Source organism: Malania oleifera, chromosome 13 (genome assembly GCF_029873635.1).
Source record: "Malania oleifera isolate guangnan ecotype guangnan chromosome 13, ASM2987363v1, whole genome shotgun sequence".
NCBI classification, from domain to species: Eukaryota; Viridiplantae; Streptophyta; class Magnoliopsida; order Santalales; family Ximeniaceae; genus Malania; species Malania oleifera.
The window spans coordinates 36673293-36692765 of record NC_080429.1 but is presented as its reverse complement, the minus strand read 5'-3'; the positions used below and the strand labels follow the sequence as shown (position 1 = coordinate 36692765).

The 19473-nt window shown below is 36.9% G+C and overlaps 1 protein-coding gene across 1 annotated transcript in view; it reads left to right on the top strand.

Annotated features, from left to right (window-relative positions):
- Positions 1-19473, top strand: part of LOC131145570 (protease Do-like 9) — a 45491-nt gene that overhangs the window by 23080 nt on the left and 2938 nt on the right. The window contains exons 2-5 of the mRNA XM_058094730.1: positions 628-827; positions 919-1099; positions 4786-4977; positions 11533-11765. Of these exons, the coding sequence (XP_057950713.1) occupies positions 628-827; positions 919-1099; positions 4786-4977; positions 11533-11765 (806 nt within the window). The remainder of the gene's footprint in view (positions 1-627; positions 828-918; positions 1100-4785; positions 4978-11532; positions 11766-19473) is intronic.

Below are 19473 nucleotides of genomic sequence, written 5' to 3'. Positions count from 1 at the left end.
AATAACAAATGACACGTTCTTGTCTCTCTATATAAATTACAGACAATTATAATGCACTATCCAATTTAAATCTTATCTAAAGCAATAAACGTTGAACCCTAAGCCAAAAAAAAGATTAGCTTCCTCAGTTGCGCAATGATTAGCCGGAGAAAGTTTCAAAAGATCACACAAACCTGGGCCATATAAACAGGGTCACGATTGCATTGGCACAAGATGCCAGGCTCTGCTACTTGCTCTCTGAATGAAGATAGGTCTTACCCTGCTGTGCTATCATTTATAACTATTTATAAAATGTTGAGAACAACAATACCGGTCTTATCTCTCTATTATTTACAACTTGAATAATAGCCTATACAATATGACCTGAACTACATCTAAAGCAATAAAGTTTTGAGACCTGAAGCTCCCAATGCACTTAATTAGCGGGAGAAAGTTAAAAAAGATCACCAAACTAGGGGCCTATATCAGTTAAATGTCTGCTGCAAAATGCCAGGTGTGCTATTGCTATTGATGAACACTAGCATCTTAATTTGGATGATGTCTAGATGGTAATTAGGTTTCGTAATGTGGTTATAGATTATGGAGTATTCTGTTGAAAGTTAAAATTGGTGTTTACATGTTTTGCAGCTTTGCTAACTGTTGATGATGATGAGTTCTGGGAAGGGGTTTCACCGGTGCAATTTGGTGAGTTACCTGCTCTCCAAGATGCAGTGACTGTTGTAGGGTATCCAATTGGGGGAGACACGATTTCTGTGACAAGTGGTGTTGTGTCACGGATAGAAATCCTATCATATGTTCATGGGTCTACCGAGCTTCTGGGTGTGCAGGTTGTTTAATCCATTTTTACTATTTTTGTGATTCCTTTGTTTGCCCATTGGCCTAGTTTCATGATATCTCTTGCCTGTGTTCCTTTTTCAGATAGATGCTGCTATAAACTCGGGAAATTCTGGAGGGCCTGCATTTAATGATAAGGGCAATTGTGTGGGTATTGCATTTCAGTCCCTTAAGCATGAAGATGTTGAGAATATTGGTTATGTCATTCCAACGCCGGTCATCATGCACTTTATCCAAGATTATGAGAAGAATGGAGCTTATACTGGTATGCTCACTAAGTTTTGATTATTTTGGGTTTGCTTTTTATTTTATTTTATTTTATTTTTTTACCATAATTAGGTGGTGCTTTGTAACTGGGTATCAAGTTGGAATTGTAAAGGAAACCCATTCTATTTCCATATTTTCCTTCGAGTCCAGTCTTTGATTCAGGCCTTGTAACTTGGAATCCAAATCTATTTCTGGCTGAGATCATGGAAAATTTTAAATGCCCAAATTTGTCCCTTACCATACATATACAAATATATACATCTATATGTCCATATTTATACACGTAATACATGTGCATTACATGTTTATACATATATACATGCATAGATATAAACATACATGCAAACATTCACGTAGTTATACCTATATCATGCATATTGTATAATATACCATATACTATTATAAATATTTATAATATATAATGCAATATAACAAATAATGTTCAAATAATAATATAATCTTTATATAAGAATAAAATTTAATGGTGGCAGTAACAATAATTATACACAATGTTATTATTATATTATTAATTATATATTAATATTTTATATATTTGATGAAGTACAGGATAATAAAATATTATTTGATTAGTAAAAATAGAAAACATAATTGTTAATAATTTAATATAAACAGCCACAAGAAGAACAACGGACCTTAGTCCCATTAGGCAGGGTTAGCTACATAAATCCTCTTTCACCATTCCATATGGTCTAGGGCAATACTCTCTAAAAGTTAATGTTGTCAAATCTTCACTCTCTTGCTCTCCCACCTACTGTCAAACATCAATTCACTCACTCTTTCTCACCAGTGCATTGCTTGGCCTATATTATAAGGGCTCAAACCATCTTAACGCTTCCTTTTTGTTGTCTTGTACAAGTGCCATGTGTAACTTATTACAAATATATTCATTCCTTAGAATCTTTTAAAGTTATTCCACTTGTCGATTTTAGCAGTCTTACTTCATTAACTTTTACTTTTCGGATATGTTGCTTTTTGGTTGCCTAACATTTTGTCCCTTATAGCATAACTGATCTTTTATAGCATCTTATAGAACTTTATTCTTAATTGTAATTGTTTTTTATGATTACACAACACAGGTACCTAACCTACTTTAATCCCATGTATTATAGGTCAAAGGTATCTAAATCTACTAGTACTAAGAATTTCTTGTACTCTGTCTTATTTCTGCTTCTCTTAAAACTTCTAGATTCTAAAGCATCTTTTCATAAGTTCCACTTGGATTCTATTCCACCTATAGTCTTATCAATCAAGACCTGCAAACAACGTGAAACTTTAATTTGAATGTTTCTAGTAAATTCACCATCATTAAAACAAAAAGATAATAACCCAAAGCAGACCTCTTATGTGCACCAATTGCATTGGAAATTCTTGAAACTTTCCATTTGTAGCCCTAATACTAGTCAATATCCCATCACACATATTCTTAATGACATCTATATACTTAATAGTTGTCAAATTGAGATTCAAATCATGAATTGGAATCCCAATTCTGTGAATCGAGAATCAAATTGAATCGATACAAAATTTGAAAAATTGATTCTAAATGTCATGCACATTTGTACAACAAATAAAGTAGTGAAATATGTTGAAATTTCAATAGATATGGATTGATTCACTAAAATCTCAAGATCAAAACTAAAGCACAAATTTTAAGGGTTTAAGATATGCTAAAAAGATAAGGATTCAAGAAAAATTTTGAAAAATAAACTTATGTTTATGGTGCAAGTGTGACATGTATTAACAGTAAAAAAAATTGCATGTATTTTTTTAAAAAAAAAATAAGGGGAGAGATCAATAAAAAATAATAAAATTGAACCTTTATGGTTTTTAAGGGAATGAATGAATAATAAAAATTTAAAATTTCTGATGCTTAGTAAAAAAATCATTTTTACTGTATGGGCTTTCTCTTACAGTTAAAACAGGAAGAAGGAGTAAACAAGAACATAAAGAAAATAAAAATTTTAGAAACTAAAAGAAAAATTTTTAATCTGGGGAAGGCAACCGGAAGATCACCCACCCTCATTGACCAGCTTTGTTCTAATTGGCAGAATGGTAGGCAGGTTTTCTTCTCAATGGCAGTCTTGGCAGAAAACAGAGGTGTAAAATGAGAAGGTCAACATACTTTTTTCTTCTATTCTGAATTCACATAAACAACAAATGGAATGCCATCATGAAAAAAAAAAAAAAAAAAAAAGAAGGCTTTTGGGTGGGTTTTGAAGCAGTCAGATCTAATTGGATCAACGAAAAACTGAATTGTGCATTTCAGACAATTCGGTTCTATGATTCATGACATTCTGAATTCACCCATGAGATTCAAATCGATTTGAGCCAGCCTTGATGAGAATCATACGATCCTGACCTACTACGTATTCCCTTTTTTTTTTTTCTTCAATACCAACCATTGAACTTCCGTAGGTACATCATGATGATGTTAATATTAATAGGAATTAATTATTATACAATCAAACAATGTTTCAAAAGGCTCAATCGATGCTTGCCTTGAGGCTCGCCTTAAGGCAAGGCAGGCCTAAAATGCCTTGAGGCTCAATCTAAAACACCAAATCCCAGAAAGGCTAATTCATTACATGCCTATGCTCATACATGTGTACAAAAGGCATGCGTTTGTGCCTTTTTAGTTGAGGCTTACGCATTTTGGGTGAGTAATTCTCAAGTTAGATTTGGCTAGAATAGTTTAACTCCATGTTTATACAAAAGGAACATCATAATATGAGTTGATTTCTAAAACTCTTGAACCTCAACCTTTCCAAAATAATTGAGGGGCTGTATTTTAAATCTTGAAAATAATTTGAACCTTGTATGTTATAGCTATTTTTGTCATGATTTATGTAATGAATTCAAGTTAGCAATTTTTGAATGGCCAATAAGTAGTTTGCAAATTATATTTGATTTTTTTTTATATTAAATTTGTTATTATCTTCATTTATTTTGTTATTTTAAAAATATATATAATTTATTGACATAATTTTATCAAAAAATAAAATTCTCGAAAGGCTTACACTTCCCTGCCCTAAGGCTTATGCCTCACCCTTTAAGGTTAAAATGCCTCGCTTTATGCCTTCACCTTTTAAAACATTGCAGTCAAATATAATAATATTATAGTATGGTTATTGATTATTATGTTATTATTTTTTATTGGCTAAATTAAATTAAAGTTTATATATTGAGTGGAGGCTAGAGGTTTTTAATTGGCAAATTACATTGTTACCAATTCTTATGTTTTCTTCACCTTTTAAAACATTGCAGTCAAATATAATAATATTATAGTATGGTTATTGATTATTATATTATTATTTTTTATTGGCTAAATTAAATTAAAGTTTATATATTGAGTGGAGGCTAGAGGTTTTTAATTGGCAAATTATATTGTTACCAATTCTTATGTTTTCTTATACTAGGCAGTAACGATAAAATATTGTTTTGTGTCTCTATATTGAACTAAACGTGAGAGAGGAGCGGTATTTTATTTTGATTTTTGTACATTCTAAATCTGATTCTTGATTTTTATACATTCTAATTCTGATTCTTATTCTAGATGCGAACCAAAGGCTACCTTAGTTCTTCTTTTAAAATCCATCATGGTTCTGGTATTAGCTCTTTTATTCTTGTTACTGGTAGAATATAAGGTTTTTTTTTCTTTGGTAGGATTTCCAATTCTTGGTGTTGAGTGGCAGAAGATGGAAAATCCTGATTTGCGGAATGCAATGGGGATGAAACATGATCAGAAAGGTGTTCGCATCAGACGTGTTGACCCCACGGCACTGGAATCTGAGGTTTTGAAACCATCAGATATTATCCTTAGCTTTGATGGGGTTGATATAGCTAATGATGGAACAGGTAATTTCTCCTCCCTCCCCCCCTCTCCTCTGATTTTTTCCTCGTCTCATGCCCCTTTGTATCTATCGATTTCTTTGTTCCATAATTGTCACTGTTTTCTTTGTTCTGTTTTCCCTTTATTTCATGACAAATATTATCCTCTGATTTATTATACGTATAGAATTGCATTTTGTCATTGTGATGGAAGACCTCTTGCATGTAATTCTAGGCGATCACGTCCCTTTTGAAGATCTAAATACTAGGGATTCTATTTTAAATCAGTAAATCTGGATATTTTTAGAGTTTTGTTAGTTTAGGGTTATTTTGAATATTTGAGATGCTTTTGGGTTATTTTAATTACTTGTTTGGGTTATAATGGTGGGTGTACAAGTACTTTGTTTGTGTACTGTATGAGGACAGTCATCAAATTTGAAACCAGAGCTGCAATTTTCTTCTCTCCCTCTATGTGCAGTCTTCTTCCCCTTGTTCAGTTCTTCCTTCCCCCCCTCCCTTCTTCCTTCCTATTCCTCATTCTTATTCTTTTACTCTCTCTCTCTCTCTCTCCATGTAATTACCTATTGTCCAGCATCAGTTTGGTATCAGAGCCAAGTTGATTCAATTCCACAATATCCACTGCTGTAACCTTCCATGAACCAGACCCCTTTCATTCCAATTTCATTTCCATTGTCACTCTTTCATCATTACTGTTACTCCCATAGATCAGAGAGCTCCTGCAAAGCACACAAAGCACTTAGAGGTACCTTCACTCCTCACTATTTGCAATGTCCCTGAAATTACAGTTGCTGCCCGTGTTTTGAACACCATGTTGCCCTTGTGACACCAACACACACTCCCCTGCGAACCAGGGGGGGGCGCCCAGGAGAGGCATTTCCCCCAAATTTCATCACATTTCGACAAGGCATCTGGTCCCATGTGCTGACTCCAAAATTTCCTCGCCACCACCTTTTAAGTTTTCCACCTCCACAGATTTTTATTGATCACACCACCATCACCACCATCTCAATTGGAATCACCAACCCCCAATCTGCCCTTCCACTGAAAACTATTGCCGGGAAGTAGCTGGTGGTTTGTGCCCATTGCTAGCATGTGAATAATTTCCAGCTTTCTTTTGATCTTCCTTAATTGTGAGAAAATATGTCCAAGACATGAGAAATATTAATTTTTTCGCATCATTTTGACTTTGCTATGTTACATTTTCACCTCCGCTGTAGGATCTTGGTCTGTCGATGCAAATTTCAGTGTTTTGGTGGATGAATTATGTCTGCCTGCATTCAGATTGAGACTCATCTGTGATAGTTTGAGATTTACTGTGATATATTGGTTTTCTTTTATGGGATTTGATGCGAATTTGATGAAATTCAAGTGCCAGTGTTAATTCAGTTGTGTCAGCATCCAGAGTAAGGTTTAATTCTGAAAATTTTTGGAGTATCAGTGAGAAATTCATTTCAGGTATGCTGCATAGAAATTGAAGAAATTTGAAATGGGAGGCTATCGTTTTTAGTACTTGGCTAGATATGAATTTTAGAATGTTACATTGGCTTCATTGCCTTCTCTTGAGGATATATTCCTTGTTTCAATGGTAAATTTTCCAAGAGAATGAATAGATTGTTTTTTTGTTGCTTGATCTTTATTTTGAATTCAATTAGATTCAAGAAACATGAAGGACAAGATTTGTAGCTTCATATGATTTTTTCAGATATGCAACGGGATTGGTTGGCTTTAGTAGCTTAATTTTGTTTTCCTATTGTATTAGTTTCTTCTTTGTTTTTTTTTTTTTTAAAATTCTTTTCCATAGTTGTTTTGAGGATTCTTGTCGTACATTTTTTTCTCTTAATAAATTTCTTTCTATCAAAAGATAGATTTGTGTCTTATAAGCGTGTGGGCTATGCACCGAGTAGTAGGATGAAATAAATTATGGATGGAGATATCAAGGTAAACTTCAAACTTGCCTTTTGGTTTAGAATGAAAAGTTTTTTAAATATAAAAAATTTTCCGTTACTGTTATAACAAAATTTTCGTTCATCACAAGAGATGAAAGAGCCCTTATTTAGACAATGTGAGCGTCAAAATATCATGACCTACCAAAGATGAAACAAAAATTGTTGTTATGGACTGTAAAGATGATCACATAAAAGAGGGAACTGCCAGTGTGGGACATTATTGTTGTTATTGATCATCAATGTGGAAATGAAAGCTCCATTGAATGTGTGGATAGTAGATAACTCGCCATCCTTGAAGTGGGAGCAATGGAATGTTACAAAGTGTTGTTCAAGTCCTAGAAGAGTTAAATGTAGAAATGGGAATTCAATTCAAAATAAGAGCTTTTTTTGGAGGATGAAATTGTGGATCTGGTGATGTGTTTATGATGCATAGGCCTCAAGCCTTGATTCATCTTCCTACATGTGACAATTCTCCACTTGTCGACTTTGTTGGGATTGAAAATCTTAGCAGAATTTGAATAATTAGTTGGCCTTATTTGCATGTCAGATGAAAATGGAAATATGAAATTGCAAGTTATGGCTCATGGATATATTATACTTGCTCTTGTTGCATCATTTTAAAACTCAAGGTTGAGTTTTCTCTTACAAGGGGAGTTTGATGGAGGACTGCTTGCGAATAATTCTTGGCAATCATATTCTCTTTGAAGATTTAAAAATAAAGGATTCTGTTTTAAATCCATGAATCTTGATATTTTAGAAATTACGTTGGTTTAGGGTTATTTGAATATCTACATGCTTTAGTGTTGTCTTGACATTATGTTTTAGTTGTAATGTTGGGTGTACAGGTAAATTTGAAATCAGAACTGCAATTCTCTTCCCTATCCCTGCGCATACAGTCTTCTTTACTTTCTTCTTGTTCGCTTTTCTTCTTCTTCCATTATCTTCTCTTCTTTCTCTCTAACTTCTCTCTTCCTCTGTATTCCTTATTGTCCAGTATGACATTTGTTATAATGTATTGATTTCCTTCTGTACTGAGCGTATTTCTTTTATTTCTTACGCAAACTCATAAGAATACGTACAAGAAATGATTTAAGTGGAAAATGAGCAGCTAATTGTCATAAATGTAGTATTTTTAAAATGCTGAATTTTAAGGGAAGAGTGATGGATTGTGGTAGGCTCGCCAAGGCTTGGGTCCTCAACTACCAAAAATACAATTTATAAAACCTAACTAATCCCAAGTTCTATAGAAAGTGAGAAAGTTGGGTGTCGATCCTTAGGGACTCTGATGCAATAATGAACCACTTGCAATCTAGTTTATTTAAGCTTTGTGTAAAAGAAAGTGAAAAGGAGAGATTTTGATGGGGTTTTCTAACAATCCTATTGAGAGCATGTAAAATCTATATTATCTCTACTCCTACAAAGCAGTGCTCAGGTTATAAATCAGACTTAGGATGTTGTGTGCGTAAACTACGTTCAGTCAGCTATACGTATTAGGCTAAAGGGTGAAAGGAACTATTCGAGGGCATAGGGTAGCAAGGGTGCACCAATTGTTCGGAGCACGATCGGGAACCGGAGTATACCCTATCTCAACGATCACGAGAAACCTTTTTGGTGTCCGTAGCCTACTACGTATATCTGACTGAATTGGTAGTAGTGCTATCCTATATCTAAGACTTCATCACAATCAAAGCAGTAAAGGTGCATGAAAGTAAATCAAAGCATGTAAAGGAAAAACATTTAAATGAAAGCATGTAAATCAAAGCACGTAAATGAAAGCAAGTAAAGATGAAAGCAGTAAAGATGGCTTTGTATTGCAAACTCAAGAGTCTGTCACTAACAATCGAGATTACAATAGAGAACCAAAACAGGAATGTAAATGAAAGCAGTAAATCTAATCTAAGGTGGCTCTCAATGACGTTTTAGGTCTGTCACTACTCACTAACCCAAAAGAGGCCAAAGAGGAACCCTAAGAACATCTTCGAAGCTAGTATTTATACCCATTAGGGCGTACAAGGTTTGAATTTCAAAATAAGAAAGTTTGCAGCAAATCTCGCGCAGAAGATCGTCGCCGTCAACCAAGTCGCACCCATGCTTTCCCCTGGTAGCGCCGTGGTTGAGGCTCGCAGGAAATCAGGAATTTGAACTTTAGCATCTTCGACGTAGTCGTGCCAATGGGTTTTGATGGTCGAGCTGCTGGTCGAGACTTGCAGTATCTCAACTTCAATCCAGCTTTAGGAACTCGACTTTGTCGCCCCTCAAGGTCTTTTGGTCGAACACTTGGTCGAGACTCTCGGTATTTCTGGGCTCAGTAATCTACAGTATCTCGACATGGTCGCCCTTGAGGGTTACTCGGTCGAACCTTGCAGCATTTTCTTCTTAGTCTGAACCTTGGAGTCTGCAGCTTATGACCTGGTCGCCCTTGTGTTAGCTGGTCGCACCACATGGTCTAACAGAGTCCTTTCTCCTTTGATGTGTGTTGAGGCTCTAGGGGTTTGGCTAAGCATCTGATTTAAGCTTTAAGTATCCCAAATACTCCCTGGGCTTCTCGTAATGCTTAACTCGGTTTTAACTTGTTTTTCCTAAAACACGAACAAACCTTGCATAACTCCGAAAAGGTTACATACAAGATAAATGAGGATAAACAAAGGTAAATGGGGGCCTAAAATAGTGCATTTTAGGGACTTATCAGCTTGACATTGGGGGATGGAGTAGGGTTCTTTGTTTTTTGGCTTCTTAATGGTGCTTTGCTTTTGGTTTTATTTTTCCCTGGGATGTGGTTCATAGATGTTCGGTGAGATTTGAGGTCTTTACTGACATTACTGTATTATTTATTTCTGCTCTGTAGGAGGACTGCTCGTCTCTAATTCTATTTCCCTTTATCAGGAAAAAAATGTGGATTTGCTTTGCTCAACTTAGCTCAATGGTTTATGGTTGTAAAACTTGCTAGCTAATAATGAAGTTGAGGAGACATGGAACCAACAAGCCATAGTTGCCTGTGATGATTTCTTTTTGAAGTGAGATAATGATCGTTTTCAGTATATTGGTTCATTTTTGGTTCTGGTGCTCTCAGTGCAACTTTGAATGACTTGATTTCATATAGTAAGTTGTTTTTTTGGATAAAAAGACTTTTATTTAGGCAATAAACAAATTACAAAATGGACAAGGGGTCCTACTTGGATAACGAAAGATGCAAAAATACTATAAGCTGCTAAAGGAACCAGGAACAACAGTACAAGTATCAATTACAAGAGGGCTGCCCTCCAATCTCTCATGAGGTTGGACAGCGGTAATCCCCTAAAAAGACCAAGAGAGCACACCCAAGGGGATGCTAGGAAAGTCATTCTATCCCCAAGTAACCGTGGATAGGTTGAACGACCTTTAAAAATCCTAGCATTCCTCTCAATCCATAAGGTCCAAAGGATGGCGAAGATGGCCTCTAACCAAAGAGCTCTTCTGTTTCTATTCTTTTCAAAACTCGGAAATTGACCTATAACAAGTTTCCCACCTTTCTTGGTGCCAACCACTGTTCCCCAGAAAGAGAAAGAAGGGCATTCCAAAGGTCCACTGCTGCCCTGCAATGTGCAAAAAATGGTCGTTTGTTTCGCTGCTTGCATAACTCATGAAGCACATGTTAGGAGTGTGACCTTTATGGGGTCTTCTCCTTCGAAGCAAATCGTGCATATTAATGCTTTCCAGGATCACGGTCCAACCAAAAGCTTGAATCTTCCCAAGGACCTTAGCCCTCCAAAGAATGTGGTTCCAAGGAAAAGGTTGGGGGAGGGAATTTTTAAAAGGCGAGATTGAAAGGATTTTAGAAGTGAATTTACCCAAGGGATCACCCTCCTACACTCTTCCATCCATAGTGGTCCAATAAAGAAAGAAGGGCTCAACCTCCCTTTCGTTGAGATCCCTAAAGAAATGGAAATATCAAGATGAAGGACCCGCCTCAGAAGAAATGAAGGAGCTGATGGGAGTGTTGTTAAGCAATGAAAGCTTGAATAAACGCAGAAATCTCAACTCCAACAAAGACTCCCCCACCCACACGTTCTCCCAAAAACGAGCTTTTTTTTTTTTGCTGTTATTCGCTTTAAACAGAATAAGAGGAAATAAAATACATGCTACCTGGGACACGAATTTCTTAGGACAAACGTGAGAGGTAATGCCACTTCCTTCTCATAGAAAGGATATATGTGAAGTTCGCATATAGTTTTCTTTTAGAAGTTAAATTATTTAGAGTAAGGAGGTTGAAAATTCTAGTGAAAAATGTAGAAAGGATGCATAACATAAGTAGAGGAGGTTATCCTCTTGTTTCTGTTGCATGCATCAAGATTACTTTTGTTCTTTGCTTACAATTCCTTTGATGCAGTCATGTTAGTTGCTGAATTTTTATATTTAAACTGATTGTGGAACTGAGTTGATGTTAGTTGCTAGCATTTTTAGTTCTAGTTACTGAATTTGGGACCAGAGACACTCTTAAATGGAGAGAAACATTGAAGATGCCTCCATGCCTTAAATTTTTATTTTTATTTGCTAATCCTGTTCCTTTGTTATTCCTTTCAATTTCAATTGCGCTCTTGACTGGGCTTTTTGGCCATTTCTTTCTTGATGTTTTTAGTACCTTTTAGGCATGGGGAGCGCATAGGTTTCAGCTACCTCATATCTCAGAAATATACTGGGGATACTGCAGCAATAAAAGTACTTCGCAATTCCGAGATTCTTAAATTTGACATCAGACTTGGACATCAGAAACGGCTCATTCCAGCTCATAGCAAGGGCCGATCTCCATCATATTACATCATTGCAGGATTTGTTTTTACAACTGTCTCTGTCCCATATCTTCGTTCTGAGGTGCGAAGCTTTCTTTGAAATTTTCTTGTGCTACTCTGTGTTTTTGCACGGTTTGTTGTGCACTATAGTTTAAGACCCAGTTCATTTGTTTTGTGCTGGTTAGATATAACTTTTTATGTTTGTTTTGAAAAATTTAATTTGACAGAAACATTATTATGTTTTTTGCATAAGATTGAAGATCGTCTCTGCAAGAAATTAGAGTTGGAATAAATTAATTGATTATTGTTTGAGTTACTGATTTAATTTTTAAATGTTCTTGGTAGCTGTTCAAATTTTTTTGCATACGAGTGATGAGGTTCAGCAACCGGATTTTCTGTGCAACTATCCATGTTCGCACGCTTCTGAACACAAATGTTTGGATGCATTGCCCATAGAGGTGGTAATCATAACCTATACCCATTAACCCCCTGACGCACTCCAAATAAAAGGATTAGGGTGCACTCATATATATGGATCATAAATAAGTGACCATTTAGACCCAATAATTGATTCATAATTATTTTACTGAATTATTGTAATTTATATTTCAAAACTCACTTTTTACTGCTACAAGAAGAGTCTTATTGTGCATGACAATTGAAAAATAGCAAAAAATATTTTTCAAATGATGTTATTTTTTCACAACTTTATAAATTTATGTATATTTTTATTTTAATTATGTTTTAGAGCCACATGGTCATTTTGTTTTAATTTAATTAAAATTATGTATAATTGAATGATTTAATCCATAAAAATTAATTCTAGATATTAACGCATTATAGAAAACCATAAATTTTGGTCTTTTGTTATTTCAAGCACAGCTACAAAGGTGTCATAATCTAGTTCTTCACTGTGTAAGAATGAAAAAAACAGAAACCAGAAAACAGAAATGGTACCAAACAGCCCTTAGCTGGGTGAGGAACGTTTTTAATAAGGTCTTCGAGAAACAACCAAGAAATTTGACATCTCTTTTAGAGACTATTGATGTGGGCAAACCATGGAGCAAAACTGTTTCAAGAAAGAGGAGCTTGGCTACATGTGATGTATCGCTGTTTTATTACATGGAATGAAATGTACTGCTTTTGAATACCTATCAATCACCACAAGAGCGAAATCATGACCGCTGACAGTTTTAGGCAAACCTAGAATAAAGTTGATGCTAAGATCCTTCCAAGGTGTATGTGGAAGTGGATGTGGAGTAGGTGTGACATTGTTCTTAGCCTTAGCTAATTTGTAGGTGTGACATTGAGACGTAATCCTTGCAATATCTTTCTTTAAGGAGGGTAACCTATCTTCAACTAGAGGAATGCTCTTATTCCTATCGAAATGGCCAGCAAGGCCACTAGCATGCAGCTCTTGAACCAAAAAGTTGCACATGGAAGTGCCAGGAATGCAAGAGTCTAGTCCCTCTAAACAATAGCCATCCTTAACCACATTACAATAATTGTCTTGCACCTCTTTGAAAATGATATAAAGTCAAGACAAAAAGGGTACTAATCCTTAGATGCTCAAAGCCCACTACATGAACATTCGAAATCTTAAAAGTACTACACCTTAACTAAAGTGGGCTTATTCTCAATAAACATGCTGCGCATTAGAACAAAATATTATTCTTATAGAAAAATTCAGCCCATTTAGCATGTCTAGCACCAAGATTCTTCTGGAAGTGTAGATATTCAAGTGCTAGGTGATTAGAATATATAACGAACTCTTAGGGAGCATATAATATCTCTAATACCTAAGTGCCTATGCCACATAATTGAATTTCTTACTAAAGTAGGCTAAAGGGCAACCCTCTTAAATGAACACTTTGCCTCTGTTCCAAATGCATCACAAGCAACTCCGAATACTTTAGAGAAGTTTAGATGTGATAGAGCAGGTGGCTCAGACATCTTGAACTTTATCTCCTTGAAAGCTCTAGCAGCTGTTGTAGACTAGTAGTTCTGTCATGACATTCATAGATGTGTTGGGTGCATTAGACAACTCAAAAGGCATGACAATCCACTCACAGAGAACAACTTGGGTCTTGAAAGCAGTCTTCTACTCATCCCTTGGTCATATCATAATTCAGTGATAGTCACTACATAGATCCAATTTTGAGTAGACCCTAGAACCTGCAAATTGATTGAACATATCATCTAACCTAGGGATGGGAAACTTACATTTCACTCTGATTTTGTTGATGGTTCGACTGTCAATGCACATTACCCATATGCTATCTTTTGGCATCAAAATTGGGATGATACAAGGACTAAGTTTAATGCATCCCTTAGCAGCTACTCTATTCGCCAATTCATTTCAGTGCTTCCCAGGGTTCAGCCTATAATGTGGGAGATTTGGTAACTGAGACTTGAAACTAAGTCAGGAGCATGCTAAATGTCTTTTAGAGGAGGCAAGTCGTCAGGTATTTCCTTGAGGGCTATGTCCTGAAATTCTCTTAAAGTAGTTCGATAATCTCAAGAAGTTGAGGCTCTTAAGAGTTAAAACTCTCCTTTTGGTGCTAATGCAAAAACCAATCCTGACTCTTTTCCCAACTTTTCAAATTTCTTATTGAGTTAAAATCTGGCAGCTAGAGATTTCGGAGGTACTTTTAAAGTCAACGATTCTCTTAATGGGCTTAGCAGGTGGCAAGATTATTGTCCAATGGCCATGCTTGAGCACACAAGTGTTATCCCCTATCCAAAGTCATGGGCATTACCATCATAGATCGAGAACAACTTACTCGCTATCTTCATGGGCAAGACATCACATAACATTTATTATGTACCTATTTGAAGAGGTATCCTACTACACTTAGAAACTGACGAGGAAGTCTTATCTACCCAAGCAACTTTTTATGGAGGAGGGTGAGTCTAGGGCTTGAAATTCAATTTCTTTGAGGACAACTTTTGACACTGTATTAATGGTATTCCCCTGTACTTATCTCCACGCTGAACATAAGCGTGAAAGATATTGGAGTGCATCTACCACATAAAGTTTGTTGGGGTGGCCACTATATACCTTATAACATTAAGAAATGCATTGGTGTCCTCCTCCTATTCCTCATACTCCTCATAGTCAACGTGGGTCTGAGGGTTCATAGTTGTAATTGTTGTCTTTTTTTGGGGTTCCTCATCTTCTTGCTCTATGGTTTGGGTACATTGAGAACATTTGGCAGCTATGTGTCCTTTAGCATGCCAATGATGACACAGTGGATGAGTTAATTGGTTGGGATATGATAGGGGCTGACCATTTATCCCTAGAACTGGAGGGGCATTGGTTGACACTTTGACTAGATAGTGAAGCTGATGTATTAAAGCTGTAAGAGTTCTTTAGGCCAATGGGAGCATATGTGGCCCTGTGTCTCTAGCATGGGTCAATGATCTAGGTTCACCAATGATTCCCACCTAGAGAGTGACATCCTTTGCACAAAGCCCTATGATACCTCTTTAACTCCAAAGCCATAGTGCTCCTCAAAAGAATTGAAGTCCATGGAGACCTCTTCCTTCAACTCATTCTTTAAAACCCACTAAAAAACTTAGGCACCATGTCATAGAGTCATTGTAAATGTCAAAACACAACATCAAGTCCTTGAATGAGTTACATGACATTGATGGTGACCTGTCTAAGATTATAAAATAGATCTAGTAGCTGGCGCCTATAATAGGTGCCCCTTAGCATGCCAATGATGACACTTAGTGGATGGGTTAAATGGTCGAGATATGATAGGGGCTGACCATTTATCCCTAGAACTGGAGGGGCATTGGTTGACACTTTGATTAGCTAGTGAAGCTGAAGTATTAAAGCTGTAAGAGTTCTTTGGGCCAATGCGAGCAAATGCGGCCCTACATATCTAACATGGGTCAACGATCTAGGTTGACCAATGATTCCTACCTAGGGAGTGGCACTCCTTTGCGCAGAAGTCCTATGATGCCTCTCTAACTCCAAAGCCATAGTGCTCCTCTAAAGAATCTAAGTTTATGGAGATCTCTTTCTTCGACTCATTCCTTAACCCACTAAAAAACTTAGGCACAATGTTCATAGTCATCGTAAATGTCATCTTTGAAATGAGTTACGTGACATTGGTGGTGACCTGTCGAAGATTATACAATTGGTCTTGTAGCTGGCTCCTATAATAGGAAAGGACCTCTCTCTCTCTCTCTCTCTCTATATATATATATATATATATTTTCCGCAATGTAATCCTCATCTCCTCCCACTGTTGTTGGCACACTTGCGTGCTCCAAGTCACGCTGAATTGTCTTCCAATATCACTTAGCTGTTAGCAGAGCTACTAATTTTCATTTTGGTGGACCACGAGACACATAGGTCATGCCATACCACTCAAAGTAATCCTCAAACTCTTGTAACCAATCTAAGAATGCAGTGGAGTCCAACTTGCCATCATAGGAAGGTACATCAACCTTAATTTTCTTAGTACTGTCATCATTTTACTCGTGAGTCATGACTAGGTTGAAATTGAGCATAAGCCATTGGTTGAGATCTAACAATCCTACCAAGTCCATTGGCAATCTTTGTAGAATAACTAGGATGCCTATATTAAAATTCAACCTCAGCACTCCAGATCAGCAAAGAGCACTGGTTTATTGTGGTAAATAGCTGGCATAGTGGAAATGTTGTTAATGACTACAGTGTAATCTTTGATTTTTGTGACGCCCTTCAGGGTGCTTGACTTGCTGTACCATGGGTTGGCATCCACTTGATGCCTTTCCAATAAATTTTCCTTTATTTATAAAAATAAAAACTAGGGAGCCTATATTGTGGAACAAAAGGGTGAGGACCTGTGGCATCATCATGAGGAAGCTCGTCTCCTGTGGACTCTACTACCATATCCTAATCAGGAACTGTAGGTGCAGTGTAGTAACGCTAGGCAGAGGACCAACTAAAATTAGTTACATGACTTGGCAATGAAGGTTGCCAGTGCAGCATCCCGCACATGTTGCATCTCCCAAGGAATTGGGGCACATACTGGACTTGATCGAGCAGTCATAGGGATCAAATAGATTGTTGAGTACCTTTAGTTGACTTAAAGATCTGGATATCCTAGGGTTCTACTTGGGCTTCCTCGATGGATTGTATTCCTAGGTGCTTTTCACATGTGGGACTTGGTTTACCAAGTTGCTATTTTTTGATCTACCCAGTCCATGAAGAATATTGGGCTTCTATTGTTGACCTATTAGAGTTGCTATCTTATGAGGAAATTAGCCTCTTTTCTGCAGAGTTCTTTGATGGTTTGCTGGAGTTGGTCAATCAAGTTGTAGATTTGGGTTAAAGTTTCCTGAAGATGGGAATGATTAGTTTTAATTTTCTTGATTTATTTTTTCATGCTAGCATGAGATTCTGTGGAGGAAACAAGTAGGATGATTGTGCCGATAATTGACTCAAGGCAACTCAAATACCGACAATGTTCGCTAGTGAAGCTCACGGTAAGTATGCAAAATGAATGAGTGCCTGTGTTATGGTGCATATAGTAGGTTTGGTGCAATTTAGGCAAGCAGAAGAATGAAGGAAAAAAAATTTTAATTTTTATTAGCAATAGAGGAATGTAAAGGGGCAGAACGGGTAAACTCATTCTTTGAACTACCAATAAAATTGATCATGAATCACAGTTCCCAAAGTTGGAACTCGTACCTTTCCTGAAAGTCTCAAAGCCTACCAATTGGACTGACAAGCTGTGACAATTTAATGAGTAACTTTGTAACCGTTGATAAGTTTGCCGAGAAATGGAGCATGTACCAACACGCCAAGTAGTTGTTGAGGAGAAGAGAGTAATTCTTTTCATGAATGAGAAATGATAAAAGAAGGGGAAATAAAATTTGTCAAATGGTGAGATAGTAGATTCTCCTCCCATTTTTTTGGGTCTCTTTTTTTTTGAAGAGTGAATTGGATCAAGTAGCATTAAAGCTAGGTCGGTCATGCATTGCCTGCAGCTTGAGTTTCCCTGGTCAACATGTTGGGTTTGGGTTTGATATAGGTGGATCAGGTCATTATAAAAGCCCATTGGGCTTATGTGATTTTGGGATGGGCTTTGTTGTTCTTTGCTGGAAGGCAATAAGGTTAAGAGAAGAGGATGGGGCCTTACATGGGTTAGGGACTTGGGAAGTTTTTATGTCCAAATATTGCACAGAGGCAGAAGACAGAAGACGGCAAAGCCACAAATCTGCATTGGTGCAGATGCGCAGCAGGCAGCTTGCAGTGCTGTGACCATTGCTGGCAAAGCTCTAAAGATGATGGTGGTTGGGTTGTCAGCCATGATAGAGGGACAAGGGGTTACTGGTGGATGTTTCGGAGTTGTTCAGCAAGGAATATCTGCTGGTTGGGCTTTTCTTAGTGATGAAGACGGTGGTGATGTGGTTTTACTTCTGATGCAGCCTTCCTTTTTTTTTTTTTTAAGGGTTTATTTCTCTTTTGTTTTGTTGCTGCTGCTGCTTCTCCTCGGCTCTGGTAGTAGGCACGACAATAAGGTCTTTTCTTGTCCTGGCTGTAAGATTGATGAAGGATTGGGGCTTCCTGGCGGTGGTGATCAACTAGAGAAAAGGGAAAGGTGCTGTGGGGTGGAGGCTGCAAGTGTGATGAATACGATAGGTTAGGGTTTCAGCTGTAGATTATAAGACTGGACTGATGATTATCTGATGGCTATGCCAGCAGTGATAAAGGTGATTTGATGATGGTAGCAAGGGAGGATCAACATAAGGCTGTGATACCAAATTGATTAGGACTGATTGACAGCAAAGCATTAGTGAGTAAATGATAGAGAAATAAGAGAAAATCAAAAGAAGCTAACAAAACAAAGAGAAGGGAAAGTCAAAGCAAAACTCAATTTAGGGTGTACTTGTCAATATTAAGAGCTGCCTCTCATGGTTACACCCCAAATGCTATTATGCTAAATAAAGAAACAATCTCCTGGAACTTGGAAATAATATCAAATCCTGCAAGTAAACAATTTCCACCTCAAATTTAGATGAGCACATAGTTGTGAAATATTTAAATGTAGAACTGTAGATAATCATAAAGGCCCTATATTATGTCTATGCCTATGGTAGACACGTAGATCATGCTATGCATGATCCCATCAATTTGGTTTTTAGTTTCCTTGCTCACTTGGAGCAGTTGTACTGTAGGCTTCCCGTCCATTAGGCAAATTTTAAGTCCTTTCATCAATGCAAAAAGAATCCCCACCTCTCTATCTGGCATGCCTGCTCAAACCAGAGCTACAAAATGCGCAGAGGATAATATGGTTAATGTTATGTATTTTCTCTTTTACTAGATACATTAGCCCTCCTGCATTTCAATCTGGTGGTTTCTTGAACATCCATCTCTGGATCTTTCCCCTCTGTGTTGGCCCAACTCATCCCTCACCCTTGATTCCCAAAACTATCTTCATTACTGATAATCACTTTCATAATTTATTGCTGATCTTAACCTTAGTATGAGTGGGATTGCTGCTATTGATCTTACTAGTGTTAGGTCTTTGGCGTTAGCTTCCTTTGGTGTGGCATTCTTGAGAGGCCCCTGTCGTATTCAGGAATTCATTTGGGTTGTAATCCTAGGTTTATTGGGTTTTAGGATTTAGTAGTGGATAGGGCATCTAAGCATTTGGATGGGTGGAAAGGTGCTTTATTTTCTTTAGGCAATTGACTAACCCTTATCCACGCTTGTCTCTGGACAGCTTGGAAAATTGGGAAAGTAACGAGAGATTTCCTTTGGTCATCTGATATAAGGGAGAAGA